The sequence below is a fragment of the Petaurus breviceps genome, unplaced genomic scaffold (assembly GCF_028583685.1).
Source record: "Petaurus breviceps papuanus isolate PSGF00001 unplaced genomic scaffold, PetGlider_PUasm1.0 419, whole genome shotgun sequence".
Taxonomy (NCBI): domain Eukaryota; kingdom Metazoa; phylum Chordata; class Mammalia; order Diprotodontia; family Petauridae; genus Petaurus; species Petaurus breviceps.
In genome coordinates, this window is record NW_027186324.1 from 9,244,348 (window position 1) to 9,270,026 (window position 25,679).

Below are 25,679 nucleotides of genomic sequence, written 5' to 3' on the forward strand. Positions count from 1 at the left end.
ACCGCAATACCCCCATTTGTGCACATCATGGCTCCTCTCGCGGGGGCAGCTGCGGGGCGGGGCCAACCACGAGGCCGCGGGAGGTCGTTCCCCAACCCGGCCCTAAGTTCTAGAATAAAGTTTGTTGACATCCGCCAGGCCAGCCCGAAGTGACCGCCCCAGCGCGGGCCACGCCGGAAGTGACGCGTGCACGACGTGACCATAGAGGAGTGGGGGCGGGCAGAGCGGCCGCTCACGTGATCTGAGTCTGCACGGCTTCCGGCGGGCCCAGAAACTGGCCAGTCGGACCCGGCGGCGGCTGCGGGCGGACCCTGGTGACCGGGCTCACAGCGGCCCCTGAGGCCGGCCGGCCGGGCGGGATGTTGCGGGGTCTGGGCAGCTGGTTCGGCCTGGAACAGGCGTCGGCCGAGGGTGGCCCCGAAGAGGCGGCAGCTGCGGGGAGTGCGCCCGAGCAGCTGGTGGGGGAGCCGCGGGAAGGAGACGAGGAGCCTCTTCTGCACCAGGCCAAAGGCCTCGGCAGTGAGCGTCCCCCGGGCCCGGGAGAGCGGGCGGGGGCGGGGTGGGGAGAGGAGGGAGGACCGGGTCCTGGGGGCGGGGCGGGGCCACTCCCCCCTTCCGGAGCGGAGGGAGAGGAGGAGAAAGGAAGGAAGGAAGGAACAAGCATTTATTAAGCGCCTACTGTGTGCGCAGCGGGGGGGGGGGCCGCCCCCTCGCCTCCCCGGTGCCCGCTGGGGCGGACGTGACTTAGGACGTGTTTAATCTTGGAGCGCCTTGGATGCTGGAGACCTTGGGCTGGTCACCGGATACGTGAACGTTTACGAAACTAGTCCGGGCCTAAAGCGTGACCCGAATGTTCCGTGAGGGTGGGAGGTCGGAAAGGCCGTGACCCGACTGTCACCTCCTGGAAGGGGGGGGGGGGGGGCGGGGCGGAAGCACCCAGGACCGGGGACCCCGCGGGTGGGTTGGGCGTGAGCGGCCCCCTCTCGGGACCGAGGACAGGGTTGGATCCCACTGCACCCGAGAGTGTGGTGTGGACAGCCAGAGAACGTGCAGCTGCACAGGGGAGGGGAGCGACGCCGAGAAGGGCTTTGAAAAGCCAGACAGGCTACAATGTATCCAGTAGGCTGCTGCGCTGTCCCTAAAAGACCTTGAGATCCACTTCCGAAAAGCGTTTCCCAAATGCAGTGGCCTCCTCTTACGAAATATTAAAAGACCGTCATTGTATTGCCAATGTTTTTTATGCTTTGATAATGATGAACCACTTTCTAGACTTTGATTTTCTTTTGTAACATAGACCTTTTTGTGTTACAAAGAGCTGGAAAATAAGGGCTGCCCGTACTGTTTCGCTGAAATTTAATGGGTTTTCCACGTTAGTGTACACATTTAGAGTTCTGGATGGAGATATGTTAACAAGAAGTTAGTAGAGTGGATAGCAATGTTTATGGATCGCCTTTGCTTCAGTTAATCATATTGTCTTGTAGTATTTCCCAGTTTTACCACCCCATTAGGTATTAGCTTTGATTTCCATTTCCAATATTTGAGAATTTAATTGTCAATAAACATTTATTAAGCTTTTATTTTATGTTAGGCACGGTGTAAAGAGCTGGGGACACAAAGAAAGGCCAGGAAAAAAAGTTCCTGCTATCACGGAGCTCAGGGTCTAATGGAGAAAACAACATGCAGATAACGAGTTACATGCAAGATATCTATACAGAATAGATGATGGGAAGGTAATGTGAGACAGAAGGCACTGGCACCTTGGTGCACAAGAAAAGGCTTTCTGCTGAAAAGTGAGGCTTGAGGTCAGTCTGGCCAGGGAAACTAGGAAAGTGGTGGTGCCAAAGCAAAGCTTCCATGGGGATAGCCACTGCAAAAGCAGAAAGACAGGAGGTAGAGTGTCACGTTAGGGGAACAAGTGGTCCAGTCTAGCTGCATCATAGAGTACATGGAAGAGGCCACAGTGGAAGAAAACTAGAAAGGTAGGAAGGGCCCGGTAACTAAAAGTTTTAAATGCCAAACAGAACTGTATTTCATCATAGAGGTAATAACCACTGGAGCTCATTGAGCAAAAGGATGACAAGATCAGACCTATGCTTTAGAAAAATCAGGTTGGCAGCTGAGTTAGTTTGGAGTAGGAAGAGCCTTGGGGCAGGGAGACCAGTTGAAAGGCTCTTGCTATATAGCACAGGTAAAAGGGGATGAGGCCCTGACCCAGAGTTGTGGCTGGATAAGTGGGGAAAAGGGAAAATATATATGAGAGTTAAATGCTTCACTGAGATTTGATTTGTTGTAAAATTCTATGCAAACTAACAAACACTTGTTAAATGCAGCAAAGCATAGGGGACAAAGATCCAGCATAGAAGCCAGGGAGACAGGTTCACATCTTGCAGTTGACCAGTACACCGATAGTGTGACACTGGGCAAGTCACTTAAAATCTCAGTGTCCTATGGAATTGCCAGTCTACATTTGTGTAGAGAGTTTTCTTACTGGGAGTTCTGTACCTCAATGAAATCACTGTTCTAGAGAAGTCCAAGTCCAACTCCATAATTATATAGAATAGTCTCTAGCTGTAAGTGCAAGTCTAAAATGCATACAATATTAAAGGACTAGAATCCATCAAAGCTAATCATTTTAAAAACAAGAATATAAGCTATAACTTCTTTTAATCCATTTGCTGTGTCTTGATTGTGATCATCTTAGTCAATAAAGAAAAAGGTCATATCATAATTTTAAATGGGAATTTTAGTAGCCATATTTGTGAAACTGGATTAAAACAAGTGTAAGTGGAAGGAATCTCTTATCCAAAGTACAAAATGATAATCCCAGCAGAAGTAGTTACGCTTGAATGTATCCATGATCTGAGTTCACCTGGCCCTCCCTCCCAACAGTGGCACAGATCGCAGTTCATCCATGCCTTTTTGTCCTTCGCAATTGTAGCCCAGCCTGCTCGTGGTCATCCTCCAGGAAGGCAAACTATGAAGAGAAGTGACCTGGCAATGATTTCTGCAGATGCTGAAGCCCCTAAAGAACTGTAAAGGTCATCTCTCAAGTCTTTGGCATTGTCCAGTGGTTGTGGTCAGAAATGGACAAGGTTTTATCAGTGCAGCTGCCATTAAAGAAATCCTAAGATCTGTACCCTAAGGACCATGGGGCCTTTCCATCTGACTTCCTATATGTATTGCCATCCCTCATTAGAACTCAAGCTCCTTGAAACCAGGAGCTGTCTTGCTTTTCTGTTTTTATCTATCTCCAGTATTTGGTACAAAATTTTGCGCCTAGTATGTGTATGATAAATGCCTATTTGTTCATTCTTTCTATACTTTCCTTTAAATCCTCCAGGATATTGATGTTCTCCAGTACACTGGATACAATAACTAGGTCTTTTTTTATAAACATTTCAAAAAACAGTGTAGCACTTGGGCTGTTCATCTGTTATCCTTTTTTTGATCTTTTTTATGGTACTTTATGTGCACAGAAGTAGGAATATGCTGCAGTCTACTCAGTCCCAACTGTGGATACATTTCTGTATTGCCCTTTTGATCACTCACAATTTTGATTCTTCGGAGATTATGTAGTTCCAAGAATTGCTTCACAATAGCTATTTAGTAGCTCTTTAAGCTACACTGGCAGATAAGGAACGTAGTTAAACTGCAGTAAATTTTGAAACACCCATTATCTGTGCTCAGTGCTTTATAATTTATAGTAAGCAAACTTAGTCTGAACGATTTTCTACAAAAGTACATGTTCTTTTAGTTTTATGTTTAGAATCATTTTCTTAAATACATATTTAATATGCACTCAGTATGTATTCATCACAGCTCATCTCATGTCTTATATTCAGAAACTTATGACCACAACTTTCAAAAGGTTTTGGTCATTTCTGTTGTCTGTTTCTCTTTTTAAAATTTATCCCAGGATCATCTTCCTTTCCTAGTTTGGTTTATTTATTTATGTAAATCTATTCTGCACTTTTAGAAGGCTAGGCCTTCATCTGTCTATAGAAACTTGTAGAAAGACCAAGGATAGGGCGGCTAGGTGGCACAGTGAATAGAGCACTGGCCCTGGAGTCAGAAAGACCTGAGTTCAAATCCGGCCTCAGACAGTTAACACAAAAACTAGCCGTGTGACCTTGGGCAAGTCACTTAACCCCAACTGCACCCCCCCCCCCAAAAAAAAGCAAAAACAAGAAAGACCAAGGATGACTTAATTCTTATCTCTCTGTATATCACTTTTTAAAAATATATCTTGGGGGGGGGAATTATATATATATAATTTATCTGTCATGGGGTGGCTGGGTGGCACAATGAATAGAGCACTGGCCCTGGAGTCAGGAGGACCTGAGTTTAAATCCAGCCTCAGACACTTAACACTTACTAGCCATGTGACCTTGGGCAAGTCACTTAAACCCAATTGCCCTGTCTTCCCCCCTCCAAAAAGCAAAAAAACAAAAACAATAAAAGTTATGCATGTTTTCAATAAAATCCTTGTAATATTGGACTGATAGTATAATTTATGACCTATGATGATTAGGTTTATTTTTAATTTTGTGATAGAATTAGAGAACTATATAGACATTCCCCTGCTTATAAAAGAATTAGATGTAAAAAAGAGAGAAAACTTGTCCTGATCAGCCCCTTACCTTTCATACTGGTGTGTACCTACTCAATGCTAGCTAGCCCATAAAGAAGGAAAAATAATTTTCATTTTTGGAGAATTTTGTATTTCAACAAGTCTTAAGCGCTTATATACAGTATCATATCCTAGATCTCAGAAGAGAAAAAAAATGTAAATAAGATTCAGTCTTTGTCTCCCCCCCTGACATTGAAATGATGGTGATGGTGATAAAGACTTGCATTTATATAAATGTTTAGTTTAAAAAGCTCTTTTTCTCACAACTACTTACTTAGTAGTAAATGATAGAATTGGGTTTCCAAACCAGGGTCTTCAAATTCGTTGTTCTTTCTGATACACCTTGCTGCCTGAAATATAATAGAGATGATTACAGAGGTACATCTAACTATATAGGTCATCCTTGGGGTTCTGTCCTGGGCACTCTTCTCTTCTCCCTTTATATTTCACTTGGTGAGCTCATTGAATCCCATGGATTTAATTACCGTCTCTCTGCTTATGGGTCTCAGATCTACCCATCCTGCTCCAACATCTCTGTTGTCCTCCTTTCTTCTCTCTCCAACTGCCTTTAAACATCTCAAATGATGTGCAGTAACATCTTAAACTGACCATGTCTAAAATAGAGCTCATCTTTCCCCCTAAACAGTCCCCTCTCCTCTACCTTCCTTGTTACTGTAGAGGGCCAACGCCTTCCTCCCAGTTCTTCAGGCTTGCGACCTATAAGTTTATCTTTTGACTCCTTGCTGTTTCTAATCCCTCCCTGCCCGCTCCATATCCAAGCTATTCCCAAGATCTGTCGATTTTATTTCTGCAACATCTCTCTTAAGTGCCCCTATCTCTACTCTGATGCTCCCAGCACTCTAGTGCAGGCCCTTATCACCTCACACCTGCAAAAGCTTGCTGATGGTCTGCCTCCTTCAGGGCTCTTCTCACTCCAATCTGCCCTTCAGTCCCTAAAAGTGACTTTCCTAAAGCACAGGTCCAGCTATGTCATTCCCCTGCTCAGTAAACTCCGGGACTCCTGATTGCCTCTAGGATCAAGTACAAAATGCCCTGCTTGGCATTCAAAGCTTTTGTAACCTAGCCCCTCCTACCTTTCCAGTCTTCTTACACTTTACTACCCACAAGGTATTCTGATCTAATGATTCTGACCTGGCTGTTCCAAAAACTAGGTATTCCATTTCCTGTCTCTGGGTTTTTCCCATGCCTGGAATGCCCTCCCTCCTCAACTCTGCCTACGAACTTTCCTGTCATTCTTTAAGCCCCAACTAAAATTCTATCTTCTATAGGAAGCCTTTCCCAACCTCTCTTTAATTCTAATGCCTTCCCTCTCTTATTATTATTTCCTATTTATTCTGCATATAGCTTTCTTTGCATATATTTATTTCTATATTGTCTTAACCAATCAGATTGGGGTTGCTTCAAGTTGCATGCTCTAGCTTTTTTTTCCCCTTCTTTTAGTTTGAATTGCTTTTGAATTTTGTTCTAACCAGTCAATTTTCTGACCATCACAGAATTTTTTAATTAAAAAAAAATTACATAAATATACATTGGTTGTCTCCTCCAATAGATTATAAGCTTTTGAGGCCACTTTTTCTTCTCCCCTCATCTTGGATTCCAAATTTTGTCTTTGGAGTCATTCTGTCTTTTAATTTTAGGTTTTAAGACTTTTATTTATCAGGAAAAGGAAGGAATAATCCTGTTCCTTTTACTTTACTTGATCTCTGACACTTTTCTTTGGGCATTGAAATTCCCCTGTACCTTTTCTATCTTTGCACAGCAGTGAAAGGACCATGTTTCCTCAGAGACTTTGATATGCCTTATCAATTAGTATATTTTGTTTTAAGTGTTAAAAGTGAACTAGTCACCTACCAAATACTTCTAATTCATAATATATTTTTAGGAATATGCTATTAAGGAGAATTAAATTCTAAAATCCAATTTAATTCAGTAAACATTTCCTAAGCCCCTGTTAATGTTTATCATCCCAAAGTACTACAATTGTTTTAAATCAGTGATAATAATGTAAGAGTGGGCAGAAATGTACCTCTCCCATTTCAGCCATTATACACCTAAACTAGATAAGAATATATCTGTTATTCAAGCACTCATAGAATGATGAAGCACTAGAAAGCCTGAATACTGAAATGATATTGCACAGCAATGATGTTCAGATAGACTGAGGAGACACACCAGGATCATGTGTAAGTTACTAATAAACAAGTTGAGAAGAGATTGATTTCCAGAAATTAGAGCAAATGTGATTTTCTTCTACACTCCTGAGGAAGAAATGCCTGGGAAGGAAGGCAACGCCTCAGACAGATTTCCTTCCCTGAATACCCCCCACTCTTGGGAAGACCTTGAGAGTTTTGGAGGGTCAGGGAATGTTAGACCTCCCATCTTTCCATTGGTGGTCTAGCTACATCCCTGGAATGGCTGATAGTACTACCTCCATCCAGAACTAAGGACAGACTAGGCTAAAGGCTCTACAGAAAGCCTAGCAAGAAACTAAATCATACTTAAGAGAAACTTCTTGAATACCTAGTAAAGGGGAAAAATAGATTTTTAACAACCAAGATCTGCGGGTACTCCTTTGGCACATAAAAAGGGAAAAAAGACTTCCCATTGCTATACGTGCTCTCAGGCTCGAGGTCCTTTTTTCCTGGACTCTGGGTGGTGTTTATGGGAGAATATATCACAGACATTTGACTGGGGTGGGGAGGAATGTATTGTACCAATTTTTTTTTTATTATGGCACCTTAATAAATACCCTTTTCTAAGCAGATTTGGTGGGAGCACAAGTGATGGCATTAGAACCATCCTAAGGTCTACTTACCCCCACACCCCAGAGCCTTTAGAACCCTGAGATTTATCTATGAGAATGAGAGTTGGATTAGTGTGGTAACACACACTGTCTATAACCCCTGCTACTGAGGAGGCTGAGGCTGATTCACTGGCTTGAACTCAAAGTTCTGAACTTCAATATGGTGAGCCAGTCAGCAGCGGGATCTGGTCTATGAATGGCCATTGCACTTCTAGCTTAGGAGAGATAGGGAGACCCAGTCTGGGAGGAGTTTCCTTTTCCTTTCCAAAAAAAGGGGGGAAGGGAAGGAGTTGTAATGAAGATCCTCAGAATGTATATGAAATTGTCCAATTAAGGAGGTTCAGTATTCGCATGAATAGAAGACTCAGCACTTCAAAAGATCCAATATAGGTGAATGGGAAGGAAACCAGAGATAACAGAGTAAAAGGCTTAGGAATAATAAGAGCAACTATGATTTATATATATATATATATATATATATATATATACACACACATATTTACAATCATCACCGATGTGGGGAAGCACCAACACCTGACCACACAAGCTGGGGGATCCCAGTACAGCCATCAGGATCCCACTCGGGAGGGTCCCAGGCAGGACTTCTCCATGGGTGAGATTCCAGTTTGGGGTCTGAATCTTACAGTTTAAGGAGTGCTGAGAACAATGAAGGCATACTGCCAGGTGTTTTTAGCAAGCATCGTATCTTGTGAGAGGCCTGGGACAGAGGCCAATCCCTCCAAGAAAGATGTTTCCTTGGAATGGCTAGTTCCAGGAGTTGGGCAGTTATATCTCTTCCCAAGGATGTGGTTGGGGTCCCAGGAGAAGAGCAGACCTCACGTTTTCAGGATCCTCTTTTCCCAAACACCCTGGGGTAACAGAAAGATATATATATATATAGAGAGAGAGAGAGAGAGGAGGGATATGGGCATATGAATACATATATGAGCATGTGTACATATGTGTGCAGGTATACATAGAGGGCACAGGACCAAATGAATAGGAAGGGATGATACTTAAATGGTGAAATTAAGAGGGGAGAGGAGATGGGGAGAGACAGAATGGGGTCAACTATCATATAGAAGAGGCAAGGGGAAACTTACAATGGAGGGGAAGAACAGGAAGGCAAAAGGGAATGAGTGAACTGGCTTAGGGAGGGAAAGACATACACACTAAGTAGGGTATCCCACCCTACAGGAGAGGAGGGGGGAAAGGGATAAGAGGGGGGATAATGGAAGGGGGGGGCAGGCTGGGGGGGGGGGAGACGTTGGAAGCACTCAGTTTTGAAAAGGGATGGGATCAAAGTAGAGAATAGAACAAGTGGGAGGTGGGATAGGAGGGAGGGAAATATAGTCAGCCTTTCACAATATATCCACTATGGAAATATTTTCCTTAGCTACACATGTACAGGCTATATTGAATTGCTCATCTTCCCAGTAAGGGTGGGTGACAAGGGAGGAAGGGAAAGAATCTGAAATTCAAAGTTTTAAAATCAAATGTTTAAATAAATATATATATATACTATTATTACTATTACTTTACATGCAACTGGGAAATAAGATATACAGGCACAGGGGCATAGAGATCTAATGTGCCCTACTGGAAAGTTGGAGGGGAGATGGGAGAAGATATGGGAGAGAGCAGATTGGAGGAGGGGATATTCAGTGGGATCGCTATTTTGGGGTGGGTGGGTAGAGGAAAAATGGGGAGAAAACTATGTGGAAATGAATGATGTAAACTAAAAAATAAAAAAGGGAAAAAAATACAGTAGAAGTGAAGATTAAAACAACTGAGCTGTTTACCTTATATCCTTTAAATTGACAAAAGATCATTAAAAGGTAGAGACAGCCAATATTGGAAAGGTTGTGTGAAGATAGAAGAGTTTTGCTGATGGACTATGAATTGGGCCAACCATTCTTGAAAAAAATGACGATGGTGTAATAAAAAGTCACTAAACTGTCTCACAGCCTTTAATCCAAGAATCCAGCTATTGGACAAATTCTCCAAGAAGGTCAATTACAAAAGGAAAAGACCTTATATAACATAATATTCATTGTAACTCTCTTTTTGATAGCAAAAAACTGGAAACGATTACCCATTGATTAGGAAATGACAAAACAAAATTTGGCATATGAATGTGATGAAGTATTACTGTACTGTAAAAAATAATGTCATCCAGATTGACATGAATTGATGCATAGTGGGGAAAAAAAGTCAACTGAGAGAATATGTACAATGACAATGATAATATTTAAAAAGTAGTTGAATTCTGATGAATTGTGATGAACAATCTTCATCCTAGAGAGCTGATAGGGTAACAGATACCTTCCAGTAGAGAGATATAGAGTGATTATAAAAACATGAACTGTACATAAGTAGCTATCATACAAAGTATAATGTAATTGAGAGAAATTTGAGCTAGTCTTGGAAGTTTGGGTAGGAATTAATCAAGTGGGACTAGAAGGGAAGGTCCTTGAAAAAGTCAAAAGGGCCGGAGAAATCAAGAGGGGAGGTGAGAGAAGGACCAGGTTAGTTCAGTCGTCAGCAGCACTGATTCCTTCATAGACACAAAAGAGAATGTGGACCAAGGAAAAGTTATTGGACATTATGGGGGTTATTGGTGACTTTTTAGAGCACAGTGTCAGCAGTCAAGATGGAAGCCACATTTTAGTGGGTTAAGGAATTCGTGTATTGGAAAAGAATGGGATTTGGAATCAGGATCTAGATTTTAAATCTTAGAGCTGCTGCTTACTGCCTGTTAGTTACCTGAATCAAGTCACTTAACTTCCCAGGGTTTACTCATCTGTGAAATGAAGAGGTTCAGCTGGATTACCTCTAGACTCCCTTCTAAATCTTATGAACCTATGAGTGGGTGGGGCAGAAAGGGAAACAGAGATTGAGAAGTGTGGTAGTGAAAAAAAAGAAAAATAGTATGATATCTAAAGGGGCAATTGAATTAACCATACTTGAAATTCCTACCTTTATTGCCTTGTTCTCTCTCTCTCTCTCTCTCTCCCTCTCCCCCTCCCTCCCCCTCGCTCCCTCGCTCCCTCTCTCTCCCTCGCTCCCCCTCTTTCCTCAAGCCTGTCCTCAAAGCCTGGACAATACCTCCTTCCCAATCCTAGTGCCTTTTCCTCCGTGAAGATTTCTTTGATATCTTCCTCCTCCCCCCTTCACCCCCCCACACACATCCAGTTCTTAGTATTCTCAAAATGATTGGTTTACCTTTTATTGATTAATCTGTATGTACCTCTCTAGAATGGAAAATCTTTGAAGAAAGTCAGTTTTGATCACATAATAGATGTTCATAAACATTTGTTTTGGACTGGATTAAGTGGAGATTTTGTGCAAAAGCAAGGTGCTAACTGGAGAGATTAAATATGCTAAAGAGAGGGGACATTTTGAGGGAGCAAAAAGGCTCGAGATTCAAATGCATGGGGAGAGTAGAGAGAAGGGACATTACCTCTTGATGAAAAGGAAGGGTGGGGGGAGAGGGACTTTGGGTTAGAGAAAAGTGGAAGAATGCGTACCTTTTGACATAGATCTTTATTTGTAAAGTAAGAAGTAAAGGATGAAGTTGAGAGTAAAGGGAAGAAGTAAGGATGGAAGCTTGAGCAGAGCAAGGAAAGTTTGCGATGGCTGCTGTGGGAAGTTTACTTGGGAATCACAAAGCAATCTAGTCAGTTAGCAGTTGTATTTGCCTGCTGTGTGTAGTGTGAAAGCCTGACTAAAGCCTAAAAGTTTGTTGGTTTTCTTTTCAACCCAGCTTGAATTTTTGTTCTTTTGATTGAATGTTTAATGTGGTATCAGTTAATATGACAAGTCATGGAATACCACAATCACCAAAGAGTTGGAGAGACGTGGTAATGAACCTGCTTCCACACAGACAAAATAGTTCCACAGTGAATCAGCACAGCTTGGTCAAGATTATGGGGCAACCCTGGTGTTTCTGTGCTACCCAGAATGGCAAGAGAACCAGCCTGTGGGCTCTGCCTTCTCCGGGGACACAGACAGGAATATGCCAGAATGGACAGGGCTGGATGGTTTGCCTTCTGCTAGATGGAGAGTTCACACCCATGAGATCACAGACAACCAGAATGGGAGTAAAACATACAGACATACGTATGTTAAACAGACATGGCCCTCCCCTCCCCCAATCAAAATAACTGACCTACAGTGAGTTTCCTTTGTCCCTTTTATTTGTGCAGCCTCTATTCTTGTTCTGTGCTCAGCATCTTTAGTTGGATTTTTGCACTAGCCTCTTGGTTGGCCTCCCTGCTCACAACCTCATTGCTCTCCATTTCATCCTATTCACAGAGCCGTCAAATTAATACTCCTAAAACATAGATATTGCAATGTCACCTTTCCAACTATACATATACTCAGAAATCTTTAGTGGCTCAGCCTGGTGTTTAAAGCCTCTGTCTGAAATTCCCTCCCTTTTCTCAGTCTGCAGGGAGTCTTAACCTCCCTTCAAAGCACAGCTTAGTTGCCTTCCTTAAAAAAAAATACCTGTTCTGATACAGTTACTAGCACTCTCTTGAAATTAATTTTATATATATATATATATACATAGTTTGTATTTGCTTATTTGTATGCATTTTGTATCCTTCCTGGAGAATATAATTTTCTTAAGGTCAAGGATTATTTAATTTTTGTCTTCGTATTTCCAGTGGCTAGTGTAGTGCCTTGCAAGTACGTAATAGCAGTATAATATACGTTTGTTTACTTTATATGGAAATATCTTCCCTAATTAATAATACTGTCTCTCAGAATTTTAGATACTTGCAAGTTTTCTTTTGAGAGGAAAAATCATTATTTATCTACTAAGTATTGTACTTGAATGGAGAGCAGACTAAAGCTTATTTATTTTTTATCATTGGCAGATTACCTATTTAACTTTGCCACTGCTGCTACAAAAAAGATAACCGAATCAGTTGCTGAAACAGCACAAACAATAAAGAAGTCGGTAGAAGAAGGGAAAATAGATGATATCATTGATAAGGTACTTTTAAAATATTTTTGGAAAGTTGAACCCCCATGAAATTTAATCAGTATCTGAATTAAGTCCAAAATAGAATCTCCTACATATTCTGATATTTTATAATTTTGCTTAGTGCTGAGATCCTTGGGGGTTTTTGTTCATTTATGCAAAATTGCTTAAAATACAGATAATTTCAGCCATAGTTTTACAATTTGTTTAAATTTTTTTTATTTAAAATTTTATAACTTAGTTGTTTAATGTTATTTCAGATTCCAAACTCTATTTTCATCCCCGTGCATAATCAAATGACATGTTTCTTATGTACTTGAAGTCATAGCCCAGTGTAATCAATTCCAGTTTGGAAATTTGTTTACATTGTTTGAAACAGAGTATTGTCTAAAGCTTAGGAATCTTGTTTGATACTGAGATTTCCCCCTGCAGTATTATATGTGAATCAGTGAATTTTAGTTGAAGCCCTAGATTTGAGATTGAACTGTACTCCTAGGTATGTTGGTATAATAGGTATATTGTACAGTCACTTCACCTATTAGAGGTCCAGTTTCTACATCTGTAAAATGGGACTGCTTGTCTGACCTACCCCATAGGGAAATCATAAGAAAAGTGATTTTTAAGTTCTTTAAGAAGTTGCATAGAAATGTGATATTTTAATTAAAAAATTAAATACTCAAATAATTTTGTTTATACAGTGGGGAAAGAAAATCCTCAAAAATGTATTCTCAAGCTCAAAAAATACCATGTACCTTTTATTCTATTTTGGGAGGAAAAGATTTGCTTTTTACTTTCTTGTTTGAAAATTTGCATTATGTGTGCTTTTATCTAGTCAAGTGAAGTTTGACTATTTTCAAGATAACGTTTTTAAATTTTTTTTTAGACAATTATAGGAGATTTTCAGAAGGAACAAAAAAAATTTGTGCAAGAACAACAGACAAAAAAGTCAGGTATGATATTTATTCTATATTAGAACATTGATTTTCTAGGTGAAATGTAAAAGATTATGTGAAAGTTAAGAGTTATTCCTGTTTTCTTTTGCCTCTCAGCATATATAATTTGGATACAAAAGTTTTCGGTGCATTCCTGCCTAGAAGTAGCTTTATTTTGGCTAAATGATGATGTCCCCTTATAACCTCACACTAGTAAATACAGTTTAGGTTCTTCTATTCCTTTATGTGGCTTAGTGCACAATTACCACTTGGTGGTGCTAAATGAAAACTAGTTTATTTTTGTACCGAGGAAAGAGAGTATAAAATATAGCCATTTTATCAGTACCAAACTGAAAAAACAGTAATCACCACCCTATAGTTAACATTTTGGCTAGTTGCCTCTAAGGTCATATTTTGCTGCTGTGAGACTGAAATTGATGAAATTATTCTACTATTGATTAATTGATTAAATTATCTACTATTGTTTATTACAGGAAAAGAAAGATCATCTTCTAGGGGGTGTATGTTGGGGGAAGTGAGTCATTGATAAATTGGGTGTGGTTGGGATTGGTCTGTATTCCCCACATGCGACTGGGAGCTCTGGTACTTATGTAGTCCAGGACAAAATGTAACCAAAGAAATTTAATTCTTTTTAGCTCAGTTCAGTGTTTTGTGAAAGCTATTTCTTTGTTTAGTTGTTCACATTTCTCAAAACTCCTCATAGTTTCTACTCTTTCAACCTCTTCACAGCTCTTTCTTGTAAGTCAAGTATGGTATCTCCTTTTCAGACTCACATACAACGGATATAACTTCAACTTAATGAAATTTAAAGTTGTTAACAAATAGAACATTCTAAGTTGATATTTTACTGGGTGTATTAAAGTTTTCTCCTTCTTTATTTTGTATAATCAGCATAATTCACTTCTCCTCATGACCCTTTTTTTAACTTGTAGAAGCAGCAGTGCCTCCATGGGTCGACAGTAATGAAGAAGAAACAATTCAGCAACAAATATTGGCCTTATCTGCAGTAAGTTTCTTGTTGAAACAAACATGAGTGATCACCCGCCATGCCACATGTACGATCATATACAGTTTCACTCAGCAAACACTTTTCTCTCCATATATTGATTGACTAAGTGTTCTATGGTATCTAAAGTATAGATACCAGATAAAGTGTATCTAAAGTTTTCTAACTTTAAGTTACATATAAGATTTCTCTTAAGTATTATTTGAAGAAATGAGACACATCAGTTTAGTGGACAGATAGAGGGAATAGGCTTTGTAGTCAGACCTAGGCTGAAGTCTTGCATCAGACATTCAAGTCACTTCTGCTTTCAGTGCTTCAGGTAATTCTTAAGGCTCATTTGAAGGGCAAATGCAGATTATGTATTAGTAGAGGAAGTTTCTTCACCTGTAGTTTTCTGTACCAATGAAATCACAAGTCTAGTTCCTCTGATACACCCTTCCCCCCCAACCATTATATATTTTTTTTAATGGATAGAATTTGGGGCAGCTCGGTGGCTCAGTGAATAGAGCACTGGCCCTGGAGTCAGGAGGACCTGAGTTCAAATCTGGCCTCAGATACTTAAACACTTATTATCTGTGTGACCTTGGGCAAGTCACTTAACCCCAATTGCCCTGCCTTCCCCCCTCCAAAAAGCAAAAAAAAAAAATAAGGATAGAATTCAAGGGAAAGAGAGGTATGAGGGGTTGCAAGATACAGCTATAACTGAAGAAAGTATAACAAAACTCCAGTAATACAAACTTCTCTCCAATTCTAAATTAATTCATTATCTCTCAAGATGTAGTATAGTATAAAACAAGTATCTTATATGACTCAAGTGCAAAACTGCATCTTGTTTTAATTTCATTAATTTTTTAGTATGGTTGTTTACCTATTAGACTTCTAATTGATTTGAACATTTTCAGAATATTTTTAATTTCCCTATTACATTAGTTTTTAAAAATGGAGCAATAAAGATCCTTACAAATTTTGGTTTTTAGTGCAATTTATATAGGTAGGCATAATGATTAAAATTAATATCAACTCTGCCACCTAACTGCATTAGAAAGAGGAAGTAATATGAAAAAAATGCTAAGTTGGAGCTGGGTGAAATGCAGATTGAGGAAATCGTATTTTATCCCAGAGACTACAGGGAATCATTAAGGTTTTTGAAAAGGGGAGTGACAGTACCATACCTGTGCTTGCCGCTTTCCCTCTCTGTCTCTCTCTCTCACACACACGCATATCTGCATCTGCCCTTCAAATGAACCTTAAGAATTACCCGTGCTTGCCACTTTGCCTTTGTCTCTGTGTCTTTCACACACACACACACACACACACACACACACACACACACACACACACACACACACACACACCAGAAAATAAAGGAGAATGTGGAAAGGGAGAATGCAAAAAGTAGAGTCCCTAGAGCAGAGCCTTGGAAAACACCCTCCTTTAGAGGGAAAATAAGGCATTGGACCAGACTGATAAGTCAGAGTTCAGATACATTGGGGAAGAACACCCAGATAAATAGGGAAGAGCCATTTTGGTAGAATGATGAGATCAGAAGGAGAAAAGAGAAAGAAAATGTCCCTGAAAGGCAGAAGAGATGTAGGACAGTAGTTAGCGAGTCTAGAAGGATGAAGTGAGGGGTTTTCAGGATGCGAGAGGGCAACACATGTAGAGAATGAGCCAGTAGACAGGGAGAGATTGCGAAGACATGATAGAGGATGACTGCAGAGGCAGCCTGCTGAAGGAGACAGAAGGAGTAAGGACAGCTCATCACGTCGGACAGGGGAAGGAGGAAATAGTGGCAAAAGCTATAGGAATGATAGGAGAGAAGAAGGGGGAGCTCACAACTAATGGCCTCAGTTTGTTTTCTGTAAAATGTGAGGTAAGGTTCTCAGCTGACAGCAAGGGGAAATGGGGAGCTATGGAAGGTTTGAGAGAGAAGAAAAAGTTTTGAACATGTTTTCATTTGCCTATTGAGAATGGCTCTTATTCTTATATATTTATATTAATTCCCTATATATTTTGTATATCACATTATCAGAAATTCTCTGCAAAGATTTCCAAGTTAATTGTCTCCCTTCTCATTTTGACCTCATTGATCTTCATGCAAAAGTTTTTCAGTTTTATATAATCAAAATTGTCCATTTTATCATCTGCGATCCTCTCTGTCCCTTGTTTAATGAGGAACTTTTACCTTGTCCATAATTTTGAAAGGTAGTGTTGCCTTCCCTGCTTTTATAATTTGTTTGTGATACAACATTTTATATCTGTCATGTAGCCATTTGGAATTTATTGTGGTATATGATGTGAGATATCAGTTGAAGTCTAATTTCTCTCAGATTGCTTTCAGATTTCCAAGGGAATGATTTCTAAGCAGTGTGGAGACCTGAGCATTTTTACAGGTAGAACCAAAGGATGGAAAATGATAGTTGTAGGGGAGAAAAGAATGCTTAGTGGGGAAATCTCCTAGAGGAGATGGGAGGGAATGGGATGAAGACCACAAGTGCAGGGGGACAGCATTGATAAGATAGGTGGGAGCCTAGAGGCAAGGAGACAAGATGGAGGCAGGAAGCTCTGAAGTGTGAAAACGTAGAGATCAGCCAGCTTGGGATAGATGACCTCTGTTTTCTCAGTAAAGGAAGAGGCTGCCCAGTTGCATTAGGTGGGCATTGGGGTGTTTGAGAAGGTTTGAGCAAGCTGCTTTTGGAAATGTAATATGGAGTGAATAGGAGAGAAAAGGGAGGGAATGTCAGGCACTGTGCTGAGGGCTTTTTACAAGTATTATCTTATTTGATCCTCTCAACAACTCTCTGAGTTAGATGTTCTTATCATCCCTATTTTACAGTTGAGGAAACTGATGTAAATGGAGGTAAAGTGACTTAGGATCACACATCTAGTAAGTGTCTATGACTGAATTTGAACTCAGCACTTCCTGACTCCAGACCCAGCAGTCTATCCACTATGCCACCAGCTGCCTCCAAAGGATTTCTGTGCAATGGAGATTGCCCAGTTTTGACTGACCTTTGCTAAAGCTATAACCAGACTGAAACGTAGCTTCTGCATTAACTGAAGCTTATTAAAATTGAAGTGAATAAGGCTAATTTTATAGAATTTAACAGATTGTACAAGTTTACATTTAGTGGCTTAGCTTATAAAGGGTGACATTCATAATTCTTTATTTTAATATGTTGAATTTGATAGCTATCATTTTAAAAGGTTATATTCCCATTTTATTAATTTAGGGAGTAGGGTTCTCTTAATATGTATTTTGTGTATCAACTGTCTTTTAATAAGAATACAATTACCTAAGACAACTTAGCAAAGCTCAACAGTGTGAAAAAGAATTCTCATAACATTAGAAATATTTGCATGTGTTTTTAGTGTGACTGATTCGTGGTAGAAGAGTTTCATGATGAAAAGGGCAAAAGAATACAAATGTAAGATGGTGTAAGATTGTGCATATGTTTTCAGCGTCACTCCTTTACTTCTTTTCCCCAGCTTCACATTCTGTAGAGCTTTTTATTGTGCACAAAGTAATTTAACAGAGTGAAAGGAGAAATCCAGCTATTTGTTGCATTTTTTTAAATAAGGTACCCCTTATAGAAACTTTAATAGCTTTATTGTTTAATATTGCACTAAGACTTTAGGGGCACCCTGTATAACTAAAGGCAAATAGCTTCAACATTTATACAGTAGAAATGTTTTTGAAATATTCTAAAACTAAATGATGATATAATAATTGTTTATATGTACACGTTGTGAAACAAAGGGGCATCCGTTTTTGATGAGAACTTAAAATCCTTCCCTTTTATTAAGAATGAATTTTCTAACAGGATTAGGTTCTTTTTATATTAATTTTTCCTTTGAAAAGTCTGATATTCTTCTGGTTGAATGAAATATTTGAGTTAATCAAATACTGTTTTATATTCATTTTATCCTTTGTATTTCTCTGTCTTTCTATTAATTAAAGGACAAAAGAAACTTTCTGCGGGATCCTCCAGTGGGTGTTCAGTTTAATTTTGACTTTGATCAAATGTATCCTGTTGCTATGGTAATGCTTCAAGAAGATGAAGTGCTGAACAGAATGAGATTTGACCTTGTTCCTAAACAGTAAGCACCATGTACTTATTTAAACTAAAATTTCATAACTCATCTATTTTTTTTAGTTATACATGAATGCCTCTTATTATTTAGTGCCGCCTTAAATTGTCAAATGGGCACTTATGTATTATTGGAAAATATTTGAATGTGACAAATCAGAATTTTTGTGCTACAGTGACCTTTTGGGATTATCTACTAGTGCGAGGATTTCATTTTATAAATAAAAAAACCAAGGCCTATGGAGATTGCTTAGGATTCTGTCACTACTGAGTGGCAGAGGTAAGACTCCCCTTTTTTGTCATGTGTCCAAGCAAACCGCTCCTAGTTCCTTATTGCTGGTACCCAGTAATGTTTATTGAATTGAATTATTAAATGTCCCTCATATGTTGTGGTTATCAAATACCTTCCTCTTCATGCAGGTTTCTTCCCTGGAAACACTCTTGTTTGCTAGTGTCCCTCCTAAAATATGGTGCCCAGAACAGAAGGAAATAATCTGGAAGTGGTCTGAAAAAAACAAAGTACAACAGAAGTAGTTGCCTCTCAGTGACTGTAAATTCCATGAAGGCAGGGACCGTGTCTAAATTGTTGTCCATATAAGACACTGTGCTAGGTGTAGGGAGTATAAAGACAAGCTTCTAAAGAAGGAGGCTTGTTTTGTGTTGGGGGGAAATGTAACAAAATATATGCAAAGGGGGTTCAAGAGGAAGAGAGCACTATCAGCTGTGGGCATTGGGAAGGGCTTCGTGTTGGAGGGACCCCTGGAATGCTCTGAAAGGAGCTGGAGGTGAGGAGTGTATTCCAGTTATCAGGAGCCGCCTGTGCAGAGGCACAAAGGAAGGGCAGTGTTGCCTGGGGAGCAGCTGGTTAGCCAGTTTCAAGGGGAGTGTAAAGGCCCAGTGTTCATCATGGTTCTTAAGCCATAATAGGTGTTGTATCAGATGATTGTGGAATAAACACTTGTGAGTTACATAAGACATTGTATTTCTGCTAATTCAGCATAAAATTGCATTTGCTTTTCTGGCAGCCATCTCATGCCATTCCTCCATAGAAATCTTGCTCTGATTTCTTGTCATGATGTGGAGGCAGCCCTGGGTTCTCAAATGCTGGGCCTGCATATGCCTCCTGTCACAGATGCATGGTGTGTACTATGAAAATGGTTTCCATGCCTATGGTCGGGTGATCTGTAGCATATGATTGCTATTGTTATTTCCTTCTATGTGTTTTCCTCATTTTTAACATCTTATATATAGCGTAGAAAGAAAATCACGAGCCTCAGTTTCTTCATGTCTGAAGTAGGGATGTTAATACCTGTAGTGTTTGGAGGGTTGTTGTGAGAATCCTGCATAGTATATGTAAGCACTTGGCAATCCTTAGTACTCTGTCATTCATTCATCCTAAATATCATATATTGCTCTTCCTGCTTCGGGTCTTTTCTACTTTGCAGTGTCCTGCACTCCCAGCTACCAAAGTGACATATAACTAAATCATAGATTTGTTTCACTCTTCTTTTCAATAAATTGCAGAGGCTGCCATGGAGAAGCAATAACTTCTGAGATCAAATACAAACTGCTCTATTTGACATGTAAAGCCCCTCGCCATCCAACTCCAACTTAACCTTTCCAGATTTATCGCTCTCATTCACATACTTTTTGGTCCAGTCAATCTGACCTTCACACATGACATTTCCTCTGCTGTCTCTGTGCCTTTTTACAGAACCCCCCCTTCCTGAGTGCTTCCAGCTCATATACTTACCTTGATATGTAGATGTCTTCCCTAAAAAAAGGCAAAATCCTGAGGGTTGATATTGTTTAAGTTTTCAGTCAGTGAATCATTAAATGCTTACCATGTGCCAGGCACTGTGCTGAGTGCTAGGGATACAAATACAAGGAATGAAACAATCCTTTTTCTCAGGGAACTCACATTAAAATGAGGGATTCATTTGATCAGTACCTATTTAAGTATAAAAAGAATAAATGAAGAGTAGACAAATACAGTTTGGAAGAAAGGGTGGTGCTTGAGCTTCATCTTAGAAAGTGAGGTGAGCATAAAGCCCATTCCAAGTATGGGGAACAGCAAATATAGAGATTCAGAGACAGGAAATAGAGTGTAATGCATGAGGAACAATGAGGTGCCAGTTTGATGACATTGCCAAGTGTAAGAGGAGAGTAACATCCAGTGACTCAGGAAAGATAGGGTTAGACCAGTTTGTAAAGGTTTTTAAAAGCTAAGCAGAGAAATATTTATACACACACACACACACACACACACGCACACATATATATACATATATGTATATTTGCTTTTTGGAGGAGGGAAGGCAGGGCAATTTGGGGTTAAGTGGCTTGCCCAAGATCACATGGCTAGTAAGTGTTAAGTGTCTGAGGCTGGATTTGAACTCAGGTCCTCCTGACTCCAGGACTAGTGCTCTATTCACCCCAAAATTAATATTTTTTTTATTCTAAAAGCATTGGGGGACCACTGGAGTTTATTGAGTAGAGGATTGACATGGTTGGATCTGCACTTGAGGGAAATTACTGTGGTAGTAGTATGTTGAATGGACTGAGGGCAGGAAGACCAGTTAAGCTATTGGAATAGTCTAGGATAGAGGTGATGAAGGGCTGAACTAATATGGTCACTATTCAAGAATAGGTAAGGGATCAGATGAGAAATAGCAAAATTTGGCAACTAGTTGGATATATGAGATGAGGGAATGTGAGGAGTCCAGGATTAATACTGAGGTTATAAAGCTGAGATACTGGAAGGATTTTGGTGCCTTACACAAAAATAGTGAAGTTTGGGAGAGGGGAAGGTGTAGAGGAAAAGATCATGAATTAAATTTGAGATGTCTTTGGGATTTCCTGATATGTCCAATAGGCAGCGAGTGCTGTGCTGCTGAAATTCAGGGCCAAGACTCAGGCTGAATATATGCATCTGTGAGTTATCTGCAAAGAGATGATAATTAAAGTCCTAGAAACTGATAAGGTTACCCAGAGAAGGAAGAAAGAGGGCCTAGTACAGAACTTTGCTGAACACCCACTGTTACAGAGTCTGACATGGATGATAACCCAGCAAAGAGGTGGAGAAGGAACAGTCATTTCGGTAAGACAATGAACAGAAAAAGAAGATTATCATGAAATTCAGGGAAGAGAGACTGTCCTGGAGGAGCAAGGCCATCAGCAGTTATAAAATGTAGTGGACATGGTTTTTTTTTTTGTTTCTTTGTTTGCTTTTTGGAGGGCAGTTGGGGTTAAGTGACTTGCCCAAAGTCACACGGCTAGTCAATGTGTCAAGTGTCTGAGGCCGGATTTGAACTCAGGTCCTCCTGACTCCAGGGCTGGTGCTCTACTCACTGCGCCACCTAACCGCCCCCTGTAGCAGAGATGTTGAGGATAGGGGGGAAAAAAGAGCATTAGATCTGATGATTAAGAGATCATGGGTAACTAAAGAGAACAAACAGTTGAGTGATGAAGTTAAAAAAAAAGCCCAATTTCAAAGGGTTAAAGAAAAAGAGAAGCTGCAAGGAATAAACATATCTTTTCCTAGTAGTTTGTCTGAGAAAGAGAAGAGAGCTACAGGATGATAGCAAGGATCACAGAATCTAGTGGTTTTTTAAGGGTGAGAGAGACTTGTGTGTGAAGGAAGTAGGTATGGAATTAGTAGGTAGGGGAGAGAGGGGAGGTGATTGAGGCTGCAGTCTTCAGAAAAGATGGGAGGGCATGGGAAAGATACAGGAAGAGAAGTTGTCCTTGCTAAGGGTAGGACTCTTCATTATCAGAGACTTGAGAGGAGGAAGGAGAATAGGAGATGTTGTCTGTGGTTTCTGAGATGAAGAGAATGTCAGAAAAGGGAGAATTCCTATTGAATGACCTCAGTGCTCTTAGTAAAGTAAGTGATGTCCTCAGCTGAGAGGAAGGGACATAAGATACGTGAGAAAAAAGAGCCTAGTTGAAGCTGGGTAACATGAAATAATGTACCCAGTCAGCGCAGTGCAGTGAGTTGTTATGGGATTTCCTTCAGCTCTGTTTAGATACTCCATAGGGATAGGAAAGTCACATGATCAGAGTAACGTGGGGCTGAGGTTTGGCAAGAGATCAACAGTACCAGGACAAGAGGATGAGGGATTTAAGAGCAAAAGACAGTGTAAAGTTGAAATGGCTACCTCCAGGGTCAAGTTCAGAAAGTAAGGAGAGAAGTCAGAGCAGAGCTAACAGCACGAGAAAACACTGAAATGTGGAGAGATGGTCATTCCTGATGAGGCCAAAGAACAGGTTTAGTAGAGGGGATGCCTAGGAGAGATGGAATGTTAGGTGGTTATAGTCAGATAGGCCAATGTCATAGTCACTCATGAAAGAAGTGGGGCACTGAGGGGTAATGGAAAGATGCACTCTGTGAGCATCTCCCATGTGGCCCCGGGTGGGATGAAGGAGTAGGTCATAGGATTTAAGGGAGAGAAAGAATTAAAGAAGGTTAGGGAGCTTGAGGGAAAATGAGTGTGGATGTTGAAGTGCTCTCTCTCATAAGGGCATGAGCTGGGGAGGAGATGAAGACAGTGAGCCCTGAGAAAAGAGGGAAAGTCACCTAGGGGCCGATATTCTGTGGTCGTCATAATGTGGCTTCAGAAGAACATGCTGATTGACTCTGCTCTTCAGGAGGGGACTTTCCCAAAAGAGAGTGAGAAAGGCAGTGAGAGACCCTGCCTTAAACCATTGTGTCCTGAGGTAAGAAAGAAGGTTAAGCCAGTGCTGAAGACAATGCCTGGGGTTACGGTGTCCTCAGAGGATAACTGGGTCTGAGTGAGGGCTAGTAGCTAGACGGAGTGGGAGAAAGAAATCTTACAGTCCCCAATGATCTTGATGCCTGCTTCTGCAGCGCCTGATAGATACAGGGGGGAATTAATAAATGCTTCTTGGTTGATTTCTTCGATTGTTTTCCTAGTTTCAAACACTGGACTTGGAAACAAACTAACTGCATTTTTAAAATTCTATAAAGTAATGATATCCACAAGTAGATAATTAAATTTTTTTTCAAGGTGAGCAAATTTTCCTATTTTGTTAATGTTCACAATAATCTTCCTAAGAGGGAATGAGCAAATGGTCATTAGACTCATTTTATAAATAGGGAAATTTTTTTTTTTAAAGCCTAAGTTGATTTCTCAAAATCTCAAATACAATGGCAGAATCAGGATAATATCCCCTTTAGCCATATCTCATCACTCCTTTGCTTAGCCATGATCCTTTAGCAGTTGGGAGTCAATGCTGAATGCTTCTCTACAACTTGACAATAAATAAATATCAAACAAACATTAAATTCCTGGAATGTTTACCTTACTGTAGCAATACTGTATGAACTACAAATACCAATGCACACCTTAATTTATTGAATTCTGGTCTCTTCATTCAATTCAATGAACATTTATTAAGCACCTACTTTGTGCTGGGGATACAAATAACACAGACAGCTCTGCCCTCAAGGCTCTTAGAGCTGTCATGGTTCTAGGATTTAAGAGGTCCAGCTCAGATTATTTAAGATCTCCTAATCTAGAAGATTGTTCTTTCCCCTATGTTTTTTAATGTAATATTTTTATTTGCTACCATAGAGAGATCACTATTCATTTTTTGCTGTTACTTTTTTAAATTCGAAAAAATGAAAAGATTGTCTTTAATGTCTTTATTCATATTTGTCTTCAGTGTAAAAGAGGAAGTGTTTTGGAGGAATTACTTTTATCGTGTCTCCCTGATTAAACAGTCTGCACAGCTGACTGCGCTGGCAGCCCAGCAACAAGCCGTAGGAAAGGAGGAAAAGATCGATGGCAGAGAAGGCGATTCACAGCTGACAGGTACTTAACTCTCTGAAAATAATCTTTGCTATATTCTTGTACAAGTCTTTGAGACATCTAACTTGTTAACCTTGATATAGCTCAAATGATAAGTTTTTTTTTCTATTCTGCCTATTAAATGTTAATTCTTCAAATCTTTCTTTTTTCTTTATTCTTTTTCAGTTTCCTAGTTTCTTTATTTCTACATCATAGCTTCTCCATTATTCCCCAATCATCCTGTCCATATTTTTTTTTATTCTCTCGTCATTTGCTGTATGTCAGTTCTTTTTTTAATACCTTATTCTATCTCGCTTTTTTTATACCTGGCTACCCCATAACTATCATTTGAAAAGTAAGATAAGGGGCGGCCAGGTGGCTCAGCGAGTAAGAACACTGGCTCCAGTGTTGGGATGACCTGGGGATCAAATCCGGGCTCAGATACTTAGCACCACACCCAGAAATAACTGGCCGTGTAACCTTGAGCAAGTTACTTAACCCTGATTGCTTAAAAAGAAAGTAAGATAATACTTTACATTTTTCTATTGGAAAGAGTGTTAACCTGAAACCTAGCTTTGTTAAGTATCAATTAATTCTTTTTCATTTTATTTATAAATTTTGTTGGGTGGGAAATGTAAGGAAAAAATGACACTCATAGTTTAAAGGTAAAGCAATTTTATGATGCAACAATCTGTTCATGGAAATTTTAGTTAGAATTGCTTAAAATTAGTCCAGCAATTATTTTCTCTTTCTATTCTCATTTCATAGACACAGTACGACCTAAAACACCACCTGTTGCAATTAAATCTCAACTTAAACCTCAAGAGGTAATGTGATTTTATATTGTACTTAAGAGTTGAATTATTGAATTAAAATAAACTTGTCAACTCAAATTTTTTTTTAAGTAGTTATGATATTGGGTCTTATATCTCTTTAAGATGAAAGAATTCAGTGTTTGAGTAATCAGAGACCTTGCAGTTGAGGCACAGTACAATTTACTACTTTTACTAATTCTAGATTTAATAATTGGGGGGAGGCGGGGAAATGCCTGGTGTTCTAAGGATGAGAATAATAAAAGGTTTATGCTAGGAAGGATAAGCACGATCATTTTCTTTTGCAATAAGCAGGGTAAAAACTGACTAAAGAAAAGAAGAGAATATTTACAGTTGCTATAGAAAAATTTATAAATCTCAGTAATTGAATTTCAGGATGAAGAAGAGATATCAACTAGCCCTGGCGTATCTGAATTTGTTAGTGATGCCTTTGATGCTTGTAACTTTAATCAGGAAGATCTAAGAAAGGAAATGGAACAGTTGGTACTTGACAAAAAGGAAGAGGAAATAACTATATTGGAAGGTAAGAAGAATTA

At 39.8% G+C, this 25,679-nt stretch overlaps 1 protein-coding gene across 3 annotated transcripts in view; it reads left to right on the top strand.

Moving 5' to 3' along the window:
* Positions 1 to 224: 224 nt before the first annotated feature.
* The window catches only part of SYAP1 (synapse associated protein 1), a 35,331-nt gene continuing 9,876 nt past the window's right edge, over positions 225 to 25,679 (top strand). The window contains exons 1-9 of one of the 3 annotated variants that reach the window (XM_069100703.1): positions 403 to 519; positions 2,939 to 3,038; positions 12,341 to 12,459; positions 13,331 to 13,397; positions 14,333 to 14,406; positions 18,368 to 18,507; positions 24,186 to 24,334; positions 25,079 to 25,137; positions 25,519 to 25,666. In XM_069100703.1, the coding sequence (XP_068956804.1) occupies positions 3,011 to 3,038; positions 12,341 to 12,459; positions 13,331 to 13,397; positions 14,333 to 14,406; positions 18,368 to 18,507; positions 24,186 to 24,334; positions 25,079 to 25,137; positions 25,519 to 25,666 (784 nt within the window). In that variant the 5' untranslated portion in view covers positions 403 to 519; positions 2,939 to 3,010. Of the gene's footprint in view, positions 520 to 2,938; positions 3,039 to 12,340; positions 12,460 to 13,330; positions 13,398 to 14,332; positions 14,407 to 18,367; positions 18,508 to 24,185; positions 24,335 to 25,078; positions 25,138 to 25,518; positions 25,667 to 25,679 lie in introns of all 3 variants that reach the window. The other 2 variants (XM_069100702.1, XM_069100701.1) reach the window with 2 other exon arrangements.